A 25708-nucleotide genomic window follows, 5' to 3' on the forward strand; every position below is an offset into this window, starting at 1 on the left:
AAGGAGTAACTTTTTCTGCTACAGTCTACATAGAATTTAGGTGTGATACAATGCAGGGGCTACACTGCACTTGTAAGCAAGGTCTGACTTTGGGCACCCAAATAATCAACAGTGATTACAGAAAGGTTTAGAAGAGCAGAACAAGATGGGGTAATACTGCAGGGAGCAAAAGGAGAGTGGGAAGGAAAGAAAACTGAGGAAGAGAAAAATTTTCCATGTCAGTCAATAATGATTTAATTTCATTGCTTAATCATACTTGCCTTCTTTAAAAGATTTCTTCTTGGAAGGAACAGGGAATGGAACAATGCGCCATTTAATTTTATTTAAATTACTTCTGCTAATTGCTAGGGCACATGGAAAGTATACTACAGAAAAACTTTTGGGTAGGATTCACATGGCCAAATGACATCAGACAACTATGGTTATCATTTATACTACCTGTACGATAAATGAAAATTCATTAAGAGCTTTTAAAGTATGATTCATCTCATCTCAACAAGACACCTGAAAGAGATGAGGTGAATCATGCTTTTGGTTTCTGAAAGGCTGGGGTCTGGATGTGGGAAGAGGTGAGTGGGAAGATCAGTGCTATGAAAGTTCACAATCTGAGTTCATTTAGACTCAAGGTTTCTGTTTGAACACTTTGGAAAGATTTGCTCAATCCTAGTGTGCATCTCTGATCACTCACTACATCAGGTTAGTATTACATCAGATTCTTACTCTGTTTTAAAAGCAGTGAATCATTCCAACAATGCAACAAGATATGTTCTCTAAATGGTATTTTTCATAAAACAGCTTATTTGATTGCAGAACCTTTTTGTTGTTGATTCCTTTGGTTGTGAAAACATTTCTATCAGAATACAGATCAGGAGGTGATCACTTCCTCTTTGGCTGATGCGCAATCTGCTTCACAGAAACAGATGATTTTGGAGAGAGTGCTCAAATTCCTCACAACAGGAATTAGATGGAGGATAAATGCGGAATGGAGTTGAGGAAGAAATGTTTTATGATGATGGTGGTGAGGCACTGGCACAGGCTGCCCTGAAAAGTTGTGGATGACCCACCCCTGGAGATGTTCACAGTCAGGCTGAATGGGGCCTTGAGAAACCGGATCTAATGCTAATGAGTAACAGGTTTGGAACTTAAAGATCCTTTCCAACTCAAACCATTCCATGTTTCTGTGGTTCAGTGAAGAAGATACTACTTCAGGATGGAAAAAAGTGAGAACTGGATTTAATACTGGTGCACGTCCAAGTCAAACTCAGCTTTGTTCAAAATCACTGAAGAGGATAGGCCCTTATAAGATTGACTCAATGTGTAAACTAGGAAAGTTGAGTCAAAGCGAACTTCCTTCCATTTCCACTGGCTTTGTGTTTGTAAAATTCATCTGCCCTTGGGTTCCACAAATGCTGATCACTGATCCTATGAATAACAGTGTGTAATAATCCCATGAAACAGCAGACGTTTCTGGTATCAGAAAGAGGAAAAGGAACAGGGAAAAAAGCTATTCCACAAAACTGGAAACTGCAGAAAAAAATGCTGCTATTAATAAGTCAAAGATATTTAGTAATATCTTTTCCTGGGATTATTAGCAAGAACATGTTAAAATATTTGGCTATTTACATCTATCTTGCATTATTTGCCATACCAGATACATGTTTTAAATATATCACAATATAAGTGATATATTGTGTAAGTATAGTAAAACAATATGTTCTATTTTTCTAGTGAAAGTAGGCTTGGACGCTCCCCATATAGTTAGCAAGTTGGACTAATAAAAATAAATAATAATAATTAAAAATAATGAAACCTCTGTTAAAGACACAGTGGGTTAATTACACTGCAGGCATACCACTTTGCAGTAACCAGAGAGGGAGCCTAAAAGATCAACTCCAGCTATGTAATGTCAGCTTTCTAATGAGAAGTGAAGTTAAAGAAATTCAGTCAGAATGCCAAAAATGGATGTTGCATTTTGCTACTATCCTACACAGAGAACCAAGCCTATTTTTAATCAGCAAACAGAGCGAGGATTTTAAAACAGAAATCCAACATGAGTTGCACAGTTCCCGAAAAGGGGAATCCAAAGATAGCAGCATTTAAGACATAACCCTATAATATAGTTAGGAAATGCTTGATTTTCAGGTAGTTAACCAAACAGTGTGCTTTAGAGACATAGAACAGGTAATTCCTAATTCCAAGCTATACCACAGTACACCTTACCTCATAACTGACCTGTGAGCATAGACTTAGTGAAACCACAACAGGCATAGGACTTTCAACAGAAATATTACCATATTAACAAATGAAATATGAATGGGAATAGGAATCTAAATACTAGAAGAATGACCGAAGGTTAGAGAAATCATATGTGCTTACAGTACAGGGCATCCCAAGCAACAAAAGTCAAAATGAGTAATTTCTGTCAAGCCTGGACAGAATGTCTGGACTTTGTAAGACCTTTGAACAGGTGTCTTGCCAGCAGAAGACCCTGTACCATGACAGTGGGATGTTGGCAGCAAGACTGCAGCATGTGACATCTGCCATTCTCTTGCCTGTAAGCCTAACAGGGAAGCAGGTTATATCAACAAAACTGTGTGCTTACTAAATTAAAAAATCGGCAGATGAGCAGCCACCTTGTGGTTTAGAGACTGAAAAAAGGAGCACTCAATATAAAGGACCACCCATAACAACAGTAGACTCCTAGAGGGTATAAATAATTTATCCAAAAATCTGTCATTTCATGGTTGCCAATCAAGAAAATGCCAAGAGATGTGGTAAGGGTTTGATGTCCCATGTCCTTTGTGTCACACACAAGTGAACCAGACCACCTCAGCACATGCACCCTGGGGGATGTGGATGAAACAGAGAGTGAATGAAATACCTGAAAGGAAAATCATAAATGGTTAACTTATTTAGAGATTTCATGAATAAATGTCACTACCCCACCCTACACATTCTCTCATTGCTTTCTGCCACATTTATTTTCTATAGGTGTGAAAAAACTGATTTGCTCCAGAGCACTGTGCGCATTCAGATTTTAAGAAACTGTTTCATGCAGCAAAACAGAAAGCACCACCAGAAAGGACCCCCAACAAGCTGCCCCACTGAGGCCCTTCCCTGACACTGCAAGCCTGCCTGCTCCGTGGCATATGACACATCAACCGTGCTCCTGCAAATAACTGGACATGAATATGAGGAGCCCAAGCTGGGGCAGCTCCTGCTTTTCCAAGGGCCAGCCACTTCTAAAACACAGCTACGAAAGATGCTGCTTGTTAAAGTTGTCAAACCTGGAACAATAATGCCCAATCCAGGTTTCTAATTAATCAAATTCCACTTTCAGGGAGGAAAGGAACATGGGTAATATAAAATGCTTTGACTGATATAATGATTGACTTGTTTTGACAGGTACCGCTGTTATGTCCAGTTTATATGAGTAAACAAACTATAAACATATTAATTATAAACAAAGGAGTACCAGGGAATGTCTCCCCACGCCCTTTGCTCAAGCCTCCTGTCGCCAGTTTCAGCTTTCCTGGAGGACACATATAGCACATATTTACAATAACACCCCACAACTGTGGACAATTAATATGCTTGTTATAGCTGTGAGTTATGGCTATTGTTCATTATTGACAGCAGAGTCCTTTTTTATTTGGTGCATACAAAAATAAAATACATCACAACATAAAAATTAAAGTTTGTGTCACAACGATTATACAATGTTACAAAGAGGGACCAATCCTCCTCTACAGAGCTCTTTCTTTGTCATCCTATGAATCAGTTCTTAAGAAACTATTAATCCCAACTATATGAAGTCACTTTATCTCATCCTCTTCATGTAGCAGTAGAGTCAAATATCAATTTATTTGATTGAGTTCTTATAGCAATTCTTATGCCTGATGCATGTGACATCTTATGCCAGAAGGACTTATTGATTACATTTTGTTCTGTGGATGAAAAAGTCAATCTAAAATACAGGATGATTCATAAAAATTTTACTAATATTCATAACGTATTTAAAAGCTGTCTAATTTTATTGTCATTGTTAGTTCTTCTTTCAGACCCTGCTCCCAGATCACTTCAGAGGGCTCTTTTTGTAACTAACAATTGGATAATAGCCTAGACCACAGAGAAGGCCCAAGTCCCTACACATCTAATACAGCATGTTGTTATCTGGTGTTTCTTTCTAATGGCCTTGGGTTAAAAACTCCAAGCATCTTCCTTATTGTTTTGACATTTTCTTTCAGAAATATCTAGTGTTTCAGGTTATTTCCCAGTTGATGTCAGATAGAATAAAAATGATGTACAGCGCCACTAGGTAAGAAGAATATTGTCCAAAAGCACCTTACACAAAGTGAAAATTATTGTTCCCCTCACACTGTGTGGCATTATATATTTGTGCCTTCAGGCATTTATCCAACTGTTTTTACACATTTTCTTTGTTCCTGCCCACAGCCATTTTTATAGCTATCATTTTCATTAATCCCTACACTCTGGCACCCAGTGCCTCACCTCTCCATGCTACTGAAGCAATAGGGACGCCAGATTTCAGTACAGCCTCTGCTGAGGATCAAACTGAGCAGCACACACAGCACTCCCACCGAGCGAGGCCAGTGTGCTCACCAACAGGCTACGGCTGGATGGCAGCTGGGTAATACAGCAGCCAAGGAGAATGCTTTTCTTGTAAATGATCACTGATATTTTTATGTATGAAGACAGATTTTGGTTGAGGTTTTAACAGAAATTAAACAGTAAAATTTTTCATCTTACTTACCTTTATCTGCATGATTTTTAGCTCTGCGAATTCAAATTTTTAAAGTAAACTACAATAGCATAGCTAGTTTTAATTTTAACTATTCTTGATTTAATAAAAAGAACAAAGATCATTGACATTTAAAACATTACAGTAACACAAACTTGCTGCACAGCCTAGTGCAAGGATGTGCAGAGGTGTGTCCTTCATTCTTGATAAAAACAGAGACATTGATCTCACTAAGATTAAAATGGCTTCAAGACACTGCTGCATATGTACATTCATACTATCACAAAGTCCTCTGAAGGACTGAAGGCTTGGAAAAGTGGCAGCCAGCTAAAACTCAGAGGTGAGACTGTGGTGGTAGCTGCTGTCTGGTGATGGAGGGATGGCAGGCTGATTTCCATACCTTTGATTGAGAATATCTAAGCAGGTTTTCAGCATACATAATTTTTTAAATTTGGCTACCATGCTGCTAAACTACAGTTCCTTACATCTGTTCCAGAACAGCTTCCTGCTGAGATGTCCTGGAGAACCCCTTCCCACCATTTTCTGAGCTTGCTCCTCTGCTGGGGGCAGGGGAGTGCAAAGTATTCCATCTCCTCTTTGGACACAGCGTTCATCAATGTCATCTGAGACCCATAAAAGTCAGAAACAAAAGAGGCAAGAATATGGAAAAAAATCATCTGGATATTTCAGGGATTTTCTTGCTGAGTTACTCAGCTGTAGCCTCATAAGAAAATATAAAAAACTTCAACAATTTTCCTACTATGTTTTCATTATTAGGGCATCAAAATCAAACATTACAGCCAAATTTATTAGCTTAAAAAATGAAAGAAAGAGGGAAATCTGCTCTCAGGAGACAGCGTTCCTTTCCTTGGCTTAAAAATAAACCTTTACACTTCCAGCCAGAAAGGAAATGATGGGAAATTGAGATTATGATGCAAATGTTAATAAAGCTCCAAGGCAGGGAGTGCATGTTAAAAAACAATCATGCTGTAGGTATAGTAGATAGAGCATTGGTTTACATTACCATAATACTAAAGCTAATCTCTCTACAATCTTTCATAAAGCCTTGAAAACATATCTTAAATTACACTGCTATTTGTAAAAAAGTTATCTAACAAGCAAATGAAAATAATCCCTTCTTTTCTATTATTTTGCAGTTTGATGTTTTTCCATTATTTTTTGCCTGCATGTATTTATCCCTAAAGATACCTTCTCCACAGATGTAGCAGAAAAGGAAGGATAAGTTAGGAAAATACAAATAGAGCCTCATTTGAACTTGTGTTTATTCTATATTTTTACATTTATTCAAATTAATTAGGAATAATATTCCTAGAAAGCATAGACAAGGAGAAATGGCCTAATTGCATAACAGTAATTCTTAAGAATACTTTATAATTTAACTTGAAAAGATCAGGGAATTTTCCTAATTATTGACAATAATCTGACTTTCAAAGCATTAATGAGGATTCTAGTTCACTGAAAATCACATTAAACTACACTGTCAAAATTTTACCAGTGTAAGTGCAAAAAAAGAAAATTATTTCATTTTTTGACATATACTGACACTCCGAGAATTATAGCAAGGGGTTTGATTCTTTTGGAAATAAACACGATACACCAAGTCTAAACATTTCATGTTAAGACCAATCAAATTAGGTTTTTTAAAAAGTGAAGATTAGTGTTTTGCAACAGAAAAACCCAAGATCTGCCACTTAGGAACAGGATTAGCTGCTTATATCTGAAGTTTTTATATGCCTTTCTCACATCTCCATATGCCTACATCCGAACTGAATGAATGGTCACTTCCTTTGCACGCAGGAAGCTTTTTGTATACTTTCGGTGCACCCACAAGGACAAATAATCCTCAGATCCAGAGGCACTAAAAACCAGAATTTTTGATCAGGCTAGACATCATGTGGCTGGCTGCTTGGTGACAGGATCATTTATATCTTGCAGGGAATAATGTTAAACACAGCATAAGTGACCTGTATGACTGAATGCGACATGAAGGGACTGCTAAAGGCAACACATTTTTTTCTCATGCTTCCTATTCTATATTACATTGCCATTTCTTCTTGGCAATAGGTTTTTGGTTTTGTTCTGGGTTTTTTAATTCTATCCTCACCCCTGCCCTTTCATTCACTTGGGCAAAAATCAGCTGGGCTATACAAGACTACAGATGAAGAAGATCCTGGGAAAGTGTTCAATGCCAGGCTGGATGGGGCTTTCAGCAAGCTGGTCTGGTGGAAGGTGTCACTGGCCATGGCAAGTAGGAAAGAATGCAATGATTTTTAGGGTCCCTTCCAGCCCAAATCATTCCATGATTTTAAGCAGCCAGTTGTCCTAATAAGCAGCAAAAAAGCCAGGTGGAAGTTTGCATGGCGCATTTTTAAAATTGTCATATGCTGACCTAAAAACTCACTAATGCTGAAAGAGACAACTCTGATGTGCTCTCTGCCTTCTTTCTTAGCCATGAAAATGTCCTAGCAAATGGCAAAGTGAAAATGGCATGAAAACCAAGCCAAATTAACCTGAACCACAGACTAGGTGCATATTGACCATCATCCACAGAAATTGCAGCAGTAGGAGCTGGCAGATGAGGATGGTGTTGGGTTCACACATCCTCTTTGATAGCACCACACTTTTGTACCTGGCCCCTCATTATAGATCTGGGACTCCTGTGGAGAGCACTGCAAGGTCATCACTGCTGCCCTGCAAACTCAATTTGAAGGATGTGGGAAGAAGGAAAGATACAGGGATAGCAGCAAGTAACTAAAGAGAGTAGGACAGAAATGGTTTTTTATGCTAGTAATGCACCTGAAAAACAGTCAATAAAAATATACCTTTACAGCACAAGTCCTACTAGGAGGAAAGGAAAAATAAAATTGCTCTCCTAAGCTTAAGAGAGAGAAAGAGAAGTTAACAATCAAAGGTTTGTAAGGCTCTTGAGAGCTAAGACAGATCTATAGTGGAAGAAAACAGTACAGTAATAATAATGTTTATTCAATATTTCTGCAATTTTTCGTTCTGAAAGATACACTGGTATTATGAACCTCTTTTTCTGGCTAGAGAATCAAATATGAAACCTTTAACCTACCCTTTCAAGAGAAGCACAAGGCTTGAGAATGTTGCATTTAACCACCTTTGTGTCCATTGTGAGAATGTCTAATCTAGAGTATGGTTAATGAATACAGCTTGAAGGGAGGGGGAAATCAAATTATCTCTACTGTCCCATTTCTTTCCAAATTTTTAAGGCAATTAGCCTCATTACCAAATGTGCCCTTATAGCCACATTTATTTTAACTGCCTCTTCTGTTAAAAATGCCGTTTTCCATTAATATGTAACCAATAATCAATCGGCTCTCTAAGGTTTTCATTCTGAAGACAAGTATCTGGAAATGGGATCAGCATGGCAGACATTGATCTCACTGGTGCAAAACCAAGAGAAGTCCCCTTTCCCTGACTGTCTCCTCTCTTCCACAGACAATTCAACAAAATCCTGGAGCCTTTTTTTCTCTTTTCACCCACTGTTCATGCTCTTAAAGTTCACTTGACCTTATTTAATTCCTGATGCTACATATATTTGGACACATAATGGTTGGGCAAAGGGAAAATGTAACAGGGCATGGCTCCTGTGCAGTGCCAAGAGACAGGCACTTACAGACACCTGGAACAACTGCAATGAGAAGACTCCTATTGTTTCCACATTCTATATTAACTGGGGTTCAAATCCTGAAACATGGTTCACTTTCCATGCACAAAACACACCAGCTGTTTCAGGTGTAGGAACCAAATTCATGCTGACAGTCGATCACAGTTTGTCAGTCACTAACAAATAGTACCTATGCCATTTTCTGCACAAATTACTGTAATTACTGACAGTAGAACAAGGTATTTAATCTCCTAATAATGCAAATGAAAATCATGGTCCTGTAGATGAGCACATCAAGATCCGCCTTAAAGTAGTTTTCACTTTTTGATGAAACATTAATTTTTTAAGTCTTTGTACTACGTAAATCTGTGCTTTTCCTGCCATTTTTTTTCTCATATAGATTCAGTTTTGAAATCTACAGACTTGACACATGAGAAAATTATTCAAATTCAGGGAGAAATGCTATTTACTTTGTAAAACATTAGGTGATATATCTTTAAATAAGTATAGCTGGTTCTCTGCTAAGTTGAATGGCTCTTTGAGACAAATATTTAATAATTTGTTACCAAAAAAATGGAGATAGAAGGAGCAGTCTGTCAGTTTTGGATCTCTTTAAAAACCATTCCTGTCAAGGACAGACTCATCAGCCTCGTTTATTTGTCCTCCATCTGATGAGGGAAATCTAACATTTATCTTCTCATCCCTGTTGCAAAGCTGAGCAGAAATACTTTACTGAAAAGCTCTGTCAATTATGTTGAAGCTTGAAAATACAAAATGAAATCAAAGTTCATCTTGCAGCCTCTTATCTATTTGCAATCAACCTGTAAACAATCAATCTGTCATCCATTCAGTTACTTCCTTCTTAAAACCATAGAGCGAAATCAAGGCACAAATGTACATGTAATTTTGCTTTTTTATGCAAGGCAATTTATGGAGCCATGATATTAAAAGCTGAACAGGTATATAAATGATACAGAGAAGGAAAAGAGATGGGTGCTTATTGAACAGAAGTAATAAGGCAACGATACTCTGAAAATGGATTCATGAGTCACTGCATTTTGCTTTGATTCTTTTTGTCTCTCTGAAACTGCAGTTTGGTCCCTTAGTTCAGTTTGTTGATGACGCTGTCTTGCAGCACTCTAAGAAGCAAAGTGAAGCAAAAATGTTTTATTTGCCAGTGAGAAGTACCCTATATTCTCACAGAGTAAAATGAGTAAAGTCAGACACTTGTGCCTTTCTAAGAAAGATGAGGACAGGACCTCTAGTGACAGGCCAGGGGGTAACAGCTTTAAACTGAAAGAGGGTAGATTTGGATCAGACATTGAGCAGAAACTCTTTACTGTAAGGGTGGTGAGGTGCAGGTCACACAGAGACACTGTGGATACCCCACCTTGGATGATGCCCCATCAAGGATGGGGATGTGTTCAATGCAGGTCTGAGAAAGCTGGTCTAGTTGAAGATATCCTTGATCATTGCAAGAAGGCTGGGTGTAGATCCTTTACAGCTCCCTTCCAACCCAAAATATTCTTTAATCATTGTATGACTCTATGACTTCTCAGAAATTATGTCAAATACTTGCAAAGGGAATTGCATTCTAGCATAACTAACTAGAAAGAGAATATGAACTCACATTTGAAACAGAATTACAGATTTTTTTTCATACTGGTCCTAGACCATTAAAGATTTTCTAGGAACGTGTGCTTAGCAGAGTTGAAATGCAGAGTAACACTTAAAAATATGGTTGTTCAAGCCTGAGAAAACACTACAGATTTTCTGTGAGTAAGAGTTTCCCTCTTAATGAGATCTAGCATAACACAAGACCCTGCTGTGAGTCCCTTGCGGGGTTCCAGCTAGGAGGAATATTAACGTGGCCTTTCTATCAGCTATTTCAACTAATAATAAACACTGAACTTTCCTGCAATGCCAGAGCCAGGGTCAGTCTCTGGGAACTATATGTGCAGCATTTCCAATGAAAAATGGAACCCTGGGGGAAAGAATGAATGTACTAATATCTTGATTTATTCACGGGCCATTTCTGGACCCCATTTGGAAAATTTAGGCAGATATTTGGATGGAAAGATTCATACCAGTGAGACTCACCCAAAGTCTACAAGACTGATTTTAGGTGTAAAGAAACTCAGCTCTGATTGGAGCTGGACAAAACTGTTTATATGAACTCAAGACATAGCATTAAAAGACTTGGCACAGTCCAAAACAAAGGAGTATTTACCAGTCTCCAAATACTGAAACATGCTGTGAAAACAGCCTTCGGTGAAGAACCAGCCACTCACAAGATCAAATTGTTCCTAAAGCATGATCCCATCTTGAGCAACAGAAAATTTGAAAAGACAGAGAAATGCAGATTAAGATGCCAGATTATCTGTTCTAATATTCATTAATATTTTCTCATACACAGAAGTTTTTTCTAAAATGTTTTATCCTTCCTAAAGCAAAAAAAAATATAGAAAAGAAAAATATAAAATTACTGTTGAGGACAAGCAAAGGATGTGTTTTTTTTGTCTGGAAGACACCCTCTTCATTTCTGCAGATGGAGAACTTAAATAGCCCCATGACTACTCTTCGTCTTCAAAATATAGTGAAATGAGAAAATTTTGTTATGAATCTTGGGACAGGAAGAAACTCAATGGATCATGGATCATTATTATTCTCAGTCTGAGGTAGAAGCAACTACAGTTGCACTGTGTCTAACAAACGGCTGCCTAGCATACCCAGTATTTCCCATGCTACAGACCTGATATTCTCCCTGGTAATCACAATCCTCACTTCTTCTACATCTATCTAGTACAAATCTTGTTTATTATTTATCTATTAAATTTTGTTTCACACCCTCCCTAGGGAGCACAGAGAGCAAACTCACTCTTCAAAGATGTGCTGCAAGGCAAGATTGCTATCAGGTGCTGATAAACTGCCCCCCACCTCCCACTTAGTCTTTGGTATTTCAGATAAATGGCTTCAGATCACTCATTTATTCATTGTAGGACAGGCTTTCTAAATCTCTGATCATTTTTACAGCTTTCCCCTGGAATCTCTCCAACTGGCATACACCCTTCTTGAAGTACAGAGCTCAAAGCTTTACCTGTGCAAGATGAAAGGAATGCTCCTATGTCTTTGTAAACCATACCTCAATTTATAAAACCAAATATATTATTTGAATGCTTCATCACAGCAGGATGTGTTAGAGACAAGATGTTACAGCTAGCAAAGTTCTAGCTACTTTTCCACATTATTTTCCTACAGCTTTATGTTAGCATTATTTTGCAGATAAGTGGTTATTTCTGCTGAAAGCACCTTGGAGCTGACCCTGCTCAATTACATCTTTGCTTCCTCAGACCACTTTCAGTGTTGAACCCTCCCAGCACATGGAGTCGTCTGAGAAAAAGGAGGAAATGTTGCAGAAGAGAAGTATGGTCTCTTCTAGCTATCATTACTCTACAACCTTTTTCTAGATGCTTATAAAGAGATTTCCTAAGTTTTCAAATATTCTTCTGAGATTCTAAAAATACACTGATGGCTTCACAGTCCCTCGCCTCCTCTTGTTCAGTTCATTAAGGATGCATTTCCTGCTTCATCTTTCCCGTTTTTCACTTTACCTTCTCCCCACAGGTGCTCAAGCCTGACCAATGTCAGCACTCAGATTTCACCACATAAATTCTGCTGGTCTGTCATCAAGACCATCAGGACCTGTGAATGTGTGAGCATCTAGCTTCTCTAAGTGCTACCAGACCTATTGCTTCTTCATTTGAGGCTGAGATCTTGTCCCTTTGTTGCTGATTTTGATCATGATAGCAACCTTACAAGAGATGACCTTTCTGTGAAAACTGATGCCAGCAAAAAGGTAAGCATTTTTCACATCTTGTCTTGAAAGCACCTACAATCACATCTCTCTGTAACTGCCAAGTGCATCTCTAAAATGATAATCCTGCATTGCAGAGGGGGTCTGATTTGCTATAGTAGTATTTAAAAATGTAATTTAAAAATAACTTTCAGAAACTTGGGCTATGACATTTGATAATAATTTGAAATTAGAAATGATACACATCTGACCTACAGACTGGGGATGAGATTTACCCCTGGCCTACCATTTACGTTGAGTTTATTTTTCAATTACAGTATATAAAATGCAAATATGCCCACAATAAACAATTTTACTAAATTATTTGCTGTAATTTTGTTTTCTTATTTCAGTTCTCTCTGTTGGAATGAATAATATGCCTTTGTATTAATTTCATAAGACAACTTACAAATTGTTTTGCATAAGAAACACAACAAACAAAAACCAAAACACAGTTTTAAGAAAGAAGTCTATCATATCCTTATTTGCAAATACCACTTTCCAAAATAAACATGTCAACCATATCTTGGGGCTATTGTTCTTTTAGCTTATGCAATGTATCTTTTATCATATCCTAAAGAGTTTTTGTGTCATTATACCCTTTTTTACATGTCATGAAGCTCCAAGATCTTGCTTTGCAACGGTTTCTTCCTATCAAAAAATAATGATAGCACAGGTTTTTTTTAAAGAATCCAAGAGCCAGTTCGTTATTTGTTCATACAAGCTATTACTCAAAATTCAGAAGCCAACATCCCAGTTAATGAACACAGAGCTTTGTGCTCTTGGAATATTTTGGATATAATCCCTAGTGTTTACGGTTTCACAGAGATTTCCTCCACAGATATAATTCGCTTTTTCAAGCTTTCAGAATTGCATTTTTCTCCAAAATTAACCACTAAAGATACAAGCATTAAGCTATCTCCTTGCCTTTCTTATTCAATAACAGCCAAAATCTGCACTGGAAGACACCGCAGCAATTTTTTTCATCTACCAAGCACATTAAAAGCTTAATGCTGAGAAAAATGTATCAACTTGAAGTTGGACCAAGTAGCAGAATTTGTGAATGAAAAAAATCTTAAGTGAGTTTCTGCAAGGTAAGAAGAACAAGTGACACTGTCATAAATCAATGGCTTTACTGCAAGCTCAAAAGAAGAACTGAAGAGCAGCTGCCTACGTGTCAGAGCTTTACACAGCAAGGCTCTACTTTGTTTCTGTAAGAATCTCACTGTGCCTGCAACAGAGGAACCTTCACTGCATGTGAAAACTCAGCTGCCCTTTGGTACACATCACTGATGTGAAACAGGCAGAAACAGAACATCTTTGCACTGGAGTCCCAGAGCCTGGACTTCTTGGTCTCATATCTTACGACAGCCCAATTGCAAAGAACGATCATCTGCACCAACAGGGTGTTCCATGGCAAACAGCAAAGGGTCTTCCACTTGAACTCCAGAAAATAGCTGTGATTTCTAAGAATTCTAACACCATGTTTAGAGACAGAAAACAAACAAACAAAAAAAAACCAAACTGATGAAGGAAAAGCAGCTCTTCAAAGCTGTTGGACAAATGTTCTAAAATAATAAATGGCAAGTCAAAGATGAAATACTATTGGAAGATTTTATTTGACTAATGTATCATTTATTTTGTTTTAATGAAGGATAATTGAAGTTTCATCTAGAATTTGGAATACTGAAAGCAAAATTAGGATGACAGGCCTGCAGAAATGACTAAGGTAATCCAAAAAGGACTGGAAATAGTCAGATGAACAACTATTGCTATTAATCACTTTGGTGTTTGAATTCTAAGACAGCTATTCCCTTCAGATGCTCAGAGATGCCTTAATGTAACTATTTCCTTTTTTTTCCAACCAGTGCAAACAAAAGAATAATACTGACAATCTAAAATAATTTTAAAATAGGTTGTATTATGGTATTTTATTCACCACATTACTTGAATCTCTAAAGCTGCAGTCAGCTTTGTCTCTCAACTATGATTAGAATCTGTAATGCCTTTCTCAGAAGACTTAAGGTACTGTCTGCCCATGCTTACAATTACAGGGCAAAAAGAGACAAGAAAAATGAAGAGAAAAAAGGAAGAGCTACAGCTCCTCATGCTACAAAAATTTAATTTAAATACTATTTATTCTTTCAGAGGTGCGCTTCATGACAATGCAGTATTTTGCTGATGTGTGATATTTACCAGACAGCAGATGTCTTGAGAAAGATCTGGACATCTAAAAACTATCAAGAAGACAGATCTTGCTACACAGATAATTAACTTAACAATAAAGGATGAAAACACTGTTCTGTAGTTTTACGTGACTAATTTGCACATTAGGCTTTACATTCAGAAAAGGATGAAGGTCTCCAAAGAAGGAAATATAAGGATTTTCAGACTACTCAGGTGAAATAAAATACATTGTGTCAATAAACACATTCAACATAGCAGGCTAATCTCCATCTTCTGTGGCATCAGGATGTCAATCAGGTTCCAGCAACAGTTGTCATATAACTTTTGAAAAATTAATATTAAAGTGGTGAAAGATCAAGCATAATAATCATTCTCTAAAATTTACCTGAAGAATTTAAAACAAGGATCAGATAGGTAGAGGAAAAAGGCCAAGAAAACTGCCACTCCCTAGGAAATCCTCACTACTCCATTAAAAAAAAAAAGGAAAAATGATGTTGACCTCCTGTCTACAGAAAGGTTTTTTCCATACTCAGCCTAGTAGATAAGCAAATGATGCCACACTGTCCTTCCCTATCTTTTGATTTATTGTGCATCTGGAAATACTGATGAGACAATTAACACTCACTACACTGTCTGCTGCACCTCCTGTCCTGATGAAAACAGCAACGGCAAACCTAATGAAAGGGATCTTCTCTAGCTCCCCTTTTAACTCTTACACAGCACTCTAGAATGGGAAGGGAAATGATGAAACTATTTTCTGACCCAGAAATTTACAACCTAGAGGAAAAAAGGAGTATAAAGTCATGCTATAATGACAAAATTATGAGACTTACTGTATTACATTTAATCAGGAGAAAACCTTGGAACTGAAAAAGAAGCTGGCCAAGATCCATGGGGAATTTTCCTTACACTTGGCATAGACAAAAAACAACCAAACCAAAACCAAAAAGGCACTTAGTCTTTGGGATTTTTAAAAATTGCAGAGAGTAAAAGGACACAGTGTCAAGTAAAATCCCAAAGCACACACATCACAGTTTTTCATCCAAGCCCGAGACAAAAGATGTTCCAAGAAACTTTTCAGCAGCGCGCTGGAGATCATTATGTAACTGGGAAATCCATTTAGAAAGCAAGTTCCTTTGAAGCATTTCCACAAGGACGGGATAAATCAAGTGCAGAATTTTTAAATGGCCTGCTTTACTGTCACCCAGAAGGATGCCCTATGAACAAAAGCTGGAGATGCATCCATCTCCATCACTTACCCAAGAGGTGAGCACAGAAATTAATAAGACCGGTCTCTAAAGGAAGCAATCAAAACAAACAAACAAACAAAACAAAACAAAAACAAACCCAAGCCCTACATCTTCCTTCTCTCGAATTTTCAGAAAGAAGTTCACTGAGTTAAATCTGTGAAGGTGGCAACGACAGTATCAGGGGAATCCATATGTCATGCTAACAGCTCTTGATTTGCAGCAAAAGCCTCAGAAATAACTTGGACCACAGCAAAAAGGCCAACATCTCATGACAGAATAATAAAAAAACAAGGTCACACTGGAACACCATACCCTTTGATGTCTCTACTCAAGAGTCGATGAAATCATGGCAACTGGATAATAATACACAATTCTTACCTAATTCAGAAAGAAGAAGCACAGAAAATTCTGTCAATTGAAATGTCAATGATCTGCTTAGCTCCAAAGATGGTTGAATTTGGTCTGATGTGATACATTTTCATAGCACCATCTTCTGCCATTTAACTCAATTGTAATGAAAAAGATGGTAGACATTTTTTTCTTTCTCCACTGAAAACAAAAAACAACGAACCAAACCTTATTTTTCTTGAAACAAAATCTCCAGTTTGTTGGCATCCAAGCCTACCTGCACATCTATCTTTCCCTGAGTTGCTGCTTTTTGCTCTATTGCAGCCACAGTTCATTAAGATGAAATGTGTTCTGCTGAAGCTGCCTCATCAGTAAGTATTGCTGAAGCAATTTAGTAATGATCTTAATGCACAGTGCTGAATTTTTATAGCCATCTCAATTGGCTATTAAAATACAGCACTGCACTTGAAAATTGCTACTGCACCACTTCAGAAATAGTTATCCTGATGGAGCTGCAAAAAAGCAATGTTCGTATCAGTGGAAATCTTTGTGAATGATTTCTAGAAAATTTTATTTAAAATCCACTATGAGATTAGATGTTCATTTTGCATATGAACACAGGATTCTTCAGAAATGCTTGGAGAGTTCTTAAGAGCTTAATGGTTTCAAGGGAAAACCAGACAAAATACATACATATAGTATTGCTGCACAGTCTTCCCAGACATATTGTTTACTTCTTTACTGATAATGGAAAAAGACAGTTAAATAGAAAAAAGAAAAATCATAGTCATCATGAAAATATAAAAGATTTCAAGCAAGTAATATCCTACAGTTCACAGGAGAGCTCCAGTTTTAAGGGAGACGGCCAGCCAGAAGGAGGGATTTTGAATTCCCTTTGAAAATATCCTTTTTGATTTGGAAAATAATTTCTTTAATGACTGACTACTAACCTCCAAAGATGGTTAAATTAAGTCTGATGTGAGGACAAGCAGATTCCACCGCTTCCTGCCATTAAACTGCATTTTTAACAAAAAACATAAGAGATTTACCTTCTTTCTCCACTAGAGACAAAAAAGAAAAAGCCTGAGAAACTAGAACTGAACTGTCATTAGAATAGTAACTATTACTTTGTGAAATTGTATGCAAGGACTACTTTTCCTCAAGAATGGAAGGAACCACTTCACAGAATCAATGTGCGATTTTTAAAGAAAAGCTTCATAGATGGTAACTTACACAAATGGGATGGCATGTCTTTACTGACCAAAGTCAGATAATACAACTGATATTTTATTTTTACCCTAAAAAAGAATATGATAATAGCAGCTACATGCATTTATCATCACTTAAATTAAAGATCAGGATCCTCAGTCTGGGAAATATAAAGGTGCAGATAAAAGCTACCACTTTTACCACAGCAGACACAGGCAACACAAATGTTTCAAAACATGGCTGGAAAACAGCAGAGGCTTTTATAGCACTTCTATCATGGTGCTTTCTAATTTTATGATTTTCAAGAGAATGCAATTTTCATGTGATAAACCATCAGATACTCACATATTCTTACATTAGACAATCCTAGCCTGCAGGGAAGCCATGCTTTTAGTGATGTCAACTTATAAATGATAGTTTGAGCCACTATCTTAAAGCTGGAAAAATATGTATTAGTGTTTGATGGAGCACTTTCTGCTAATTGGAGGAAATATGAGTTCCTTCAAGCAAAGACATTTCACAATAAAGGGTATTTTAGTTTCAACTGTGTTAGTTTTCTATTTATACCTGAAATAAGTGATACTTCAGGTTACAATAATATGAAGTGAAGCACTTAAATTAGAGTTGAGAACCAAGATAGTTTGTTAAACCTACACTTGAGAAAGTTTGCTTGCTTCCTCATTTTTATATGGTTATATCTTTAAGTTGCTCCATTTTTCTCTGTTTTAGATAAGGATTCACAGAGCACAAAAGGAAGAGAACATTGAAAACCAGAAGTAAATTCACAGCTGATAAGAACATAAGAATGAAATTCTTCAAAGACCATAAGAAAAGGTTCTGGTCAAAATGTACAAAAATGATTTTGTTGAAAAACACTTTGGACCTTACAGAACATAATTTTTTAATTAAGAAAATATCTGACTAACTTGTCATAAAATCCCCTATTCCCACATGCTAAAGTTTGCTATGGCATATTTAGTGTCTCTTAAATTAGAGAAAATAGATCATTTAAGTAGTAGAAGGGATAGCTGCAATAAAAAAAAGAATAATAAAAAATATGTACCATCATCAGTCTGAAGCAACCACTTGCAATCAGTTATCAAACAGTAAGATCTGAAAGCTCTCACTATTCTCTGAAATTGGGAAATAAATAATTGGGGTTCTTTGTTTGCAAAAAGCCCTTTCTTTCATTTTAAGTGCTGCAGCTATTACCTGAGATAAAAAGGTAACTTTTGACTTTGCTTTGCTAGATAAAAGTTGTAAGTTTTCTCCATTCCTTACTGAAAGCAGCACCTTTTTTTTAAATGAGCCCTCTATTCTGATATTCTGAATTGAACATTTTTTTCTTTGCAGACATTTTGAAACACACATCATTGAAGTGTACTTTTGTGACTATTTCAGTTGTCACTGCAAGCTGAGTTACTATCCATGCAACAGAACACACAAGACATTTCCAATAAAGCCATCAATCCAAATTAAAATACATCTATTCTCATGAAAAAAGTAGCATGAACCTCTAGGAAACTACAGACAGTAATAGACTACAGGACATTTCAGTAACAAGCCAAGATAAATCTACAATGAAATCATACCGTATATTGATGGAGAAAATTTTCTGCGTCTTCTCAAGAAAATCTCGTAACTTACCAGTGAGTTAAAAAATACACAAATTAGACCATACTGATTCTTTTCCTAGTATAGCAAGAAAGCTTCATTACCATCCACTGACTTTACTCAGTGAGATCAAGAATAAACCAAATAGTTACAGGAAAAGAAAATCTACCATACGCCACAGAGTTGCTTCAGTTCAGCACAGAACACAATGAAATGGGAACTCTGGAACTGGTTATGCCCAATGATGTAGTCTAATATTTAGACAGATATACATAACTCTCAAAATAAATGCGCATTATGCCCTTTATATTAATCCTATCTTATTTTTGCATATTTTATTAGATGTGTGGTTTAGGAGCTTTGTCTTTGCTGATTAAGAAATTTAAGATAAGAAGAACAGCCATCCAGAGGGAGATACAGAATGGGGCTGAATAGTGCTTAAGAGATGCATTAATTTTTAATCTGAAGCCCCAAAACATAATCACACTCCAAATGGATTAAAAGAAAAGTTTTGATATGGCCCTAATTCTAAGAGCAGAAAGAACAAAGAATGAAGTGTCCCTAAACATGTTTTAGTGCCCAAAGCTGTGTGAGGTGGACTTCATAAGAATGTGTCACTGGCTGAATTCATCAGGAATGAGCAAAAAGTATGCTTTTAGAAACCAAAAAGTGAGACAGCTGCTGGTGTGTCCAGAGCCTTTCATCTAAAAGTCATGAACAGAAGGGCAGCTCCAGTCATCGTGGCAACATCCTGACACAGCTCAAACACTGTAATGATGATAGGCACTATTATCATCAAGGGTGTGGGAAAGTAATCCTGTTTCTCTATGACTTTATACCCAAGCCACGAGAAAATCCAGATAGCAAAATTAGCTGTCCCTTATGTTGTTCCTCTTTTTTTGGGTGTTTTTCAGTCTGACAATTTTCCTCTAAAGTTTCCTGGTACTCAGCTGTTCTGCTTCACATACCCTGAACTTCATTTCTGCAGTTCAGATGTCTTTTAAGACACCACATTTCCTACAGAAGTGAGGTCAAAAGTTTTTCTATCTGACCTGACAGTGCTGTAGTTACAAGAATCCTTATTTTCTGCCTTTCCCCCCCCCTATCAGAGCTTAAATTACCAGCTAGGTAGGCAAGTAGGCAGGTAATATTTTACATGACCTCTGTGTTTACCCAAGTTTCTCACTGCCAGAAATTTTCTACATGGTAGAAATAAATTTAAAGATGTATTTCTTCTAATGGTAGAAGATAATTTATAAAAAGAAATTAAAATGAATCAAGTTTAATTTCTACTACTTGTACATCAGCATAGTAATTGTGCATCATCACACGACTCAATGCTTCTGGATTTAGTAAAAGTATATTTGGAGTGTGATAGGACAGCATGAAAATCTTGAGGTCAATGAAACTACTTTGGTTTAAAATTCTTCAAATGCAATGAAATGGGAGAGAGCACTGGAACCCCTGAACAGTGACTGAAGTTCACAATCCACTGCCCATACACAGACCTTTGCAGGGTCTTACAGGCAGCTAACGCATAAGTTATATTACAAAGCAGACAGCACCATTAAACTGCTTTGTTTTGAATGCCTGCATTTTTCTCTCCAGAAGCAAACACTGCAGTCAGTGCAATCCATTCTCATTACTGCTAGTCTTGTTTCAATACAGACCAAGAAACGCATATTACTTAATGACAGGATTTTCAGTAGTGTCTAAATCCCAGTGATGTAAATAAGAAAGCTGCAAGTATATCTTTCCTCTGTTACAGCTGCCAGCCACTGTAGAGATGCTGGCTGCTAAAATCTGCAGTGCCCTGGGAGTGACTGAAACAAAACATCCACTGTTGGCCACTCAACCCTTTGCAAAGCCATACTGTGAATTGTATGCCTGCCTGAAGAGACATGCAAGAGGCATACAGAAGACAATCTCCAAAGCACATTAAACAGAGTTAGCAATTACCTTCAAGACACAGACTGTGGCTATCTGCCAGTATTTGCAATCAGGTGTGTCAAAGTGATGATCAGCTTTAAATGCCTACACAGCTAAGCTGTCTTTGAACCCTTGATTTTCCTATTACACAACTCATTGTGTCTTTGTTTACATCTTCTGCTCCCAAAAATAAAACTAAAGGCTTAGCACACATGACACTAGCAGAGCCTTTTTCTAAAACAACAGGAACAACTACATGGGGATCTGCATTTAGAAGGGACCTCCTGGCAGCACAAGAGCATGCCCTTCCCCCTGTTACACACTCAAAGCCATCTCCAGACAATGCTCATTCAATATGTGATGTTTAAAATACCTTCAACAAATTAATCAATGTCTTCTATATGGTAGTTGCTAGCAACAAAAATAAATGTCCATTAAAAAAACTCAACTAACCTCTATGGACTAAACTTGTAAAAGCCCTCATCCTGAATATCTCAGATGAAATTAAAGTTATAGGCTTTATAGGCTCTATATATAAAGCCTTGCAAATTTCCTTCTTTACCAACTTCAAGTGCTGAAAGATATAATCTACTACACACAGGCAAGTTAGGGATCTCTGATTTTACCTGGCATTAGGGTTGCCAAGACTTGCTTTCATGTGGTGAATTCTCAGGGCAGCAAGGAATGAACTCAGTAAATGATGGATTATATACTGACATAGACAGTCAGGGAAATAATTGAAAATATAATTGCTATTCCAATTTTTGTATGCAACAACCTTCTTGTCTAAAAAATAGATTTACTTTCTTTATTGATTTTGTGAGTAGGAAAGAAGGAATGGTGTGGAAGCTACCATGTTAGTTTTCAGATCCTGCTCTGGACACCAAAACATCCCAATTTCACTCTGAGAAGTAAGAAACACTGTTTATATAAATACTAAGTGGTTCTAATGTTGCATAGTAATGGTGTGAAAGACCAGTTCACAGATAAATCACCTGAAATATGAGGAGATAAGCATCACAGGAGTGACTACAGCCAAGAGTCACGGGTTTTATTCTCAACTTCTGCTAAGAGTTTGATGCCTTGCAATAGATAATTCCTTCATGGAAGATTTTGAAAAAATCAAAGGAAATATGCTCTAGATATTAAAAATAGTATTGTTAAGGTTTTTAGTCTCAACTATAAATTATTTATTTTCTTCATTTTCCTTTTGTATTTCTAGAATACAGAAAGCCTAATAGAGCAGGCTTCCTTACTGCCTGAATTATGAAAGTAAAAGCCCTGGCTTTTGCACAAAACTAGTCCATAAACTTATTTTTTATCCAAGTTTTCAGCTAACTTGTTCCTATAAAAGTGAAAATATAAAAAAAAAAATCAATTTAACAATAAAATTTATTATTTATAGAATTATCTGTAGTAAACTTCATATAAGAATATAGACGCAAAATCATATTTGCAGCAGTAAGAAGCAAAAGTTTTTTAGCTTGCCCTAAAAGGTATCCATTTTTTGGTATCCATTCTGTTTTATGAAAATAACTGTAAAAAGAAATAGTTTCAGGCATACACTCAAAACAAACACAATGCAAACCCATTATTCGATAATGATTGCCTCTCTTGTCCATTTTCACGATGTAGCAAAAATTTGGTCACGGTGAATAATTTTTACTGCTTCATCACAACCAGAAAGGACAAGTTAATTTTAGTTTCTTTAGCCTTAGGTCTCTCAAAATGACTATCACATCACACACTTACTTTAACTCCAAATCTTTAAAAACACTGCCTGCATTTCTACTCTGAATTCACATGCCTACAAAATACCATTGGAAATGCTTTTCTGTTAGATAAACAATCCAGCATCATAATTGACCACAAGAATCCAGACTTTCAGGGATTTACCATTAGATGCCTGTTTAAATATATCTTGCTCTTCTCTAAGAGCAGAGCATAATGAATACACTGCACGGACAGAGAGTGCACTGCTTTCAGTGCTGCACTATTTTTGTTGAGTATTAGAGGTCAAGCTCAACAATATATCTCAATATATTAAATATACTCCACTACTACTATTAAAAAACCCTACAGAGAAGGAAATTATAATATTCACATGAGAGAACATGTAAGGGAGAACACTGAAAAAGCTGTAGATTATTTACTATAGATAAAATAGGGTGAGTAATCTCATGTGCACTGCATATATTAAGATACATGCAAATGTCTTCATAATACATATATATATTTATCAAAGACCTGCTTATGAAATAGCTATTATGGATCAAAATAATTAACTGCTGTTCATTCTATTCACATGTACCATGTCCACAAATTAGCTATGAAGAAAAATGCTTCTAGAAAGGAATTTGGCTTTTTGTTCTGTAACCAGAAGGTTCTGCTGGAAGCAATAAAGCTAATTTAGACTAGTGAAGGTTTTGTGCTAGATTTAGACATAATTTTGTTAAAGAATAAAATAAAATTCTTCTATGCATCTGGCTCAGTTGATATTCTTCATGTTCCAAAGATAACTAGAAAAAAACATAATGAAAGTAGAGAGGGCAAGCTGGATAATCAAAAAACCTTCTGAAAAGACGAAGAATTCAGAAACTCCACATTCAACAGCACCTTAAATCAAAGGTCTGAGTAAAGGAACTTTAAAGGTAGTATATGTGCTGCCACATAGTATCTCCATGTGTCCTTAGAAGGTAATGAGAGAGTAAACATTGAATGAAGCAAACCACAACTCCTTGAACTCCCTTATATTTCAGGAAGATATTAACCATGAATTCAAGTTCTACCTGCCTAAATGAACTACATTTCAGTATCTGACATGTCAACCAGTTAGCAAATCAACAAGGCCTGATGCCATTTAAGCTACAAGAGAGGCTAAACACCAAGTTTAAAACAGACGCCTTTTTAATTTTCTTATCTACCTTTCGGTCCTTTGAACAACTTGATCTCTACGACGGTCTCCAGTATAGGTCTCCTTCGCCGGACGTACAATCGCACTATGGAGCCGGCCTCCTTCAGGGCCTCCACGGCCTTGCTGTGTGACACTTCCGACACGTCAACCTCGTTCACTCGCAAGATGCAATCGTTGACCCTGCAAGAAAAACAAAGAACCAGAGGTACTGAATGCTTCAGCTATTACTTTGAGCCAAAGTTTTGTCAGCAGTGCTGTAAAATTAGGATGACTTCACTGGGAATCTCTGAATCACAGAATATGATGAGATGGAAGGGACCTGTAGGAAAGACATTTTGTGCTGCTCTTGTGAGCCAGGGAAGACTTCCTAAAGATAAGGAAAGCCCCATATCTCTCTTGAGGAAGAGACCAAGGCCATCACCATGACAACATGATGAGAGAGAAAGTAAAAAGATACAGACTTTAGCTGGCTCACAGAATGACTTGGCTCCTTGTTTACCCATTGAGAACTTTGTTTCTTTCTAATGACCAATGGGCAGTGTATGCGTCTGTTAAGTAAATGTAAATATCTTGAAAAACTATAAAGGCAACATGTTGCTATAATAAATCTCTTTTATACAACCTTCTGATGGAGTCTTGGTGCTTTGCACTGTGTTGTGCTCAGGGACCCACAAGGATCATCAAGTCCACATCTGCCAGATGACAGATTTAGTGCAATATGCTTCACAAGCAATAAGACAGAGCACTCAGTCCTTCCAAAGGCCATAACTGATTCAAACTGGAGTCTACCCAATCACTCATACCTACCATCCTCCTTCAGAAATTGGGGTTACATGCATTATAGTGATGGAAATAAGTAATAATTTGTCTTTACAGACTTCATTAAAAGAGTTTTGACTAGATAACATAATTGCTTTAAAACACTCATGCTGCATGCTATTATTATGAACCATAGTAAGGACAACTACAGCTGGTCTTACAGAAATCTCAGTGTGATACAAAAGCTGTTATAGTAAAAATGGTGTCCTACAAAAAGCAGACAATTTAAAAGAGAATGCTTGATGCTAAATAATTTACTCAAGTTAAATTCTTTGTTTTCAACACTGACTGTAGGCTACAAGATCTGCTGTATAATAATCACAATTTCTTTTTTATTAGAATACTACTTAAGTTCCCTCATAGTCTTTGAGCATTTACTGCAGTATCTGAGGATGGACATATAATCACCCTCAATGGATGGTTAGATGGAGCTGCATTCTCCTCATCTGACAGATCTGTCCTAGTTGGAAAGGAAATCTACAACTTAAGAGCAGTAAAATCTATCTCCAAAGCAGCAGGCTAATGACTTAACTACTGGGCCATCTTTTCTTTGCAAATGAGGACAAGTGAAAAGAACTAGATTAATTGAGACTACTGCTCTTGTGCAGTACATTTGTTGTGAGATGCCTCTAAGTATTTTGGGTACAGAAGAAAAAGGCAGATTGCAAATGAACATGTTCTTCTGCATGTCTGAAAGGACAATCAGTGAAGCAAATATGGGTTGCTAAAAATATTCCCATTTCTGCTTTGTTTCTATACATAAAAATCAACTATCAAATGTGACTCTTTACAGCAAAAGAACACATGATCTGGATATTGATTAGGAGTCTTAGCACATGGAGGGAGAATGAAACTTTACCTAAGTTTATCAGAACTCTGAGAATTTAGGATGGTTTTTGTCATGTTTTCTGCTGCTTTTGTTTCAAACAAACTCAAATCAAAATGACAAAAGTAACACAGTTATATGAAACTGGTCAAACTTGGAAAGGACACAAATTCTTCTCATGCTTCACTTCTGAGAAGAAATACTGTATCATAAAGTTTCTAGATATCATTCAAAGGTTGGGTTTGGTGGTTTACTCTAATGCCAGAAGTTTCCATGGCTGGGAGGGGCTTTAAGCAACCTGGTTTAATGGAAAGTGTCACTGCCCAAAGTTGGGAATGATGGAAA

The 25708-nt window shown here is 36.9% G+C and overlaps 1 protein-coding gene across 30 annotated transcripts in view; it reads right to left on the reverse strand.

Moving 5' to 3' along the window:
* Positions 1–25708, reverse strand: part of DLG2 (discs large MAGUK scaffold protein 2) — a 990031-nt gene that overhangs the window by 281197 nt on the left and 683126 nt on the right. For all 30 annotated transcript variants that reach the window (XM_064719541.1, XM_064719525.1, XM_064719532.1 and 27 more), the window contains one exon: positions 23729–23898. In XM_064719541.1, coding sequence (XP_064575611.1) covers positions 23729–23898 — 170 coding nt within the window. The remainder of the gene's footprint in view (positions 1–23728; positions 23899–25708) is intronic.

This window comes from Zonotrichia leucophrys, chromosome 1, assembly GCF_028769735.1.
Source record: "Zonotrichia leucophrys gambelii isolate GWCS_2022_RI chromosome 1, RI_Zleu_2.0, whole genome shotgun sequence".
NCBI classification, from domain to species: domain Eukaryota; kingdom Metazoa; phylum Chordata; class Aves; order Passeriformes; family Passerellidae; genus Zonotrichia; species Zonotrichia leucophrys.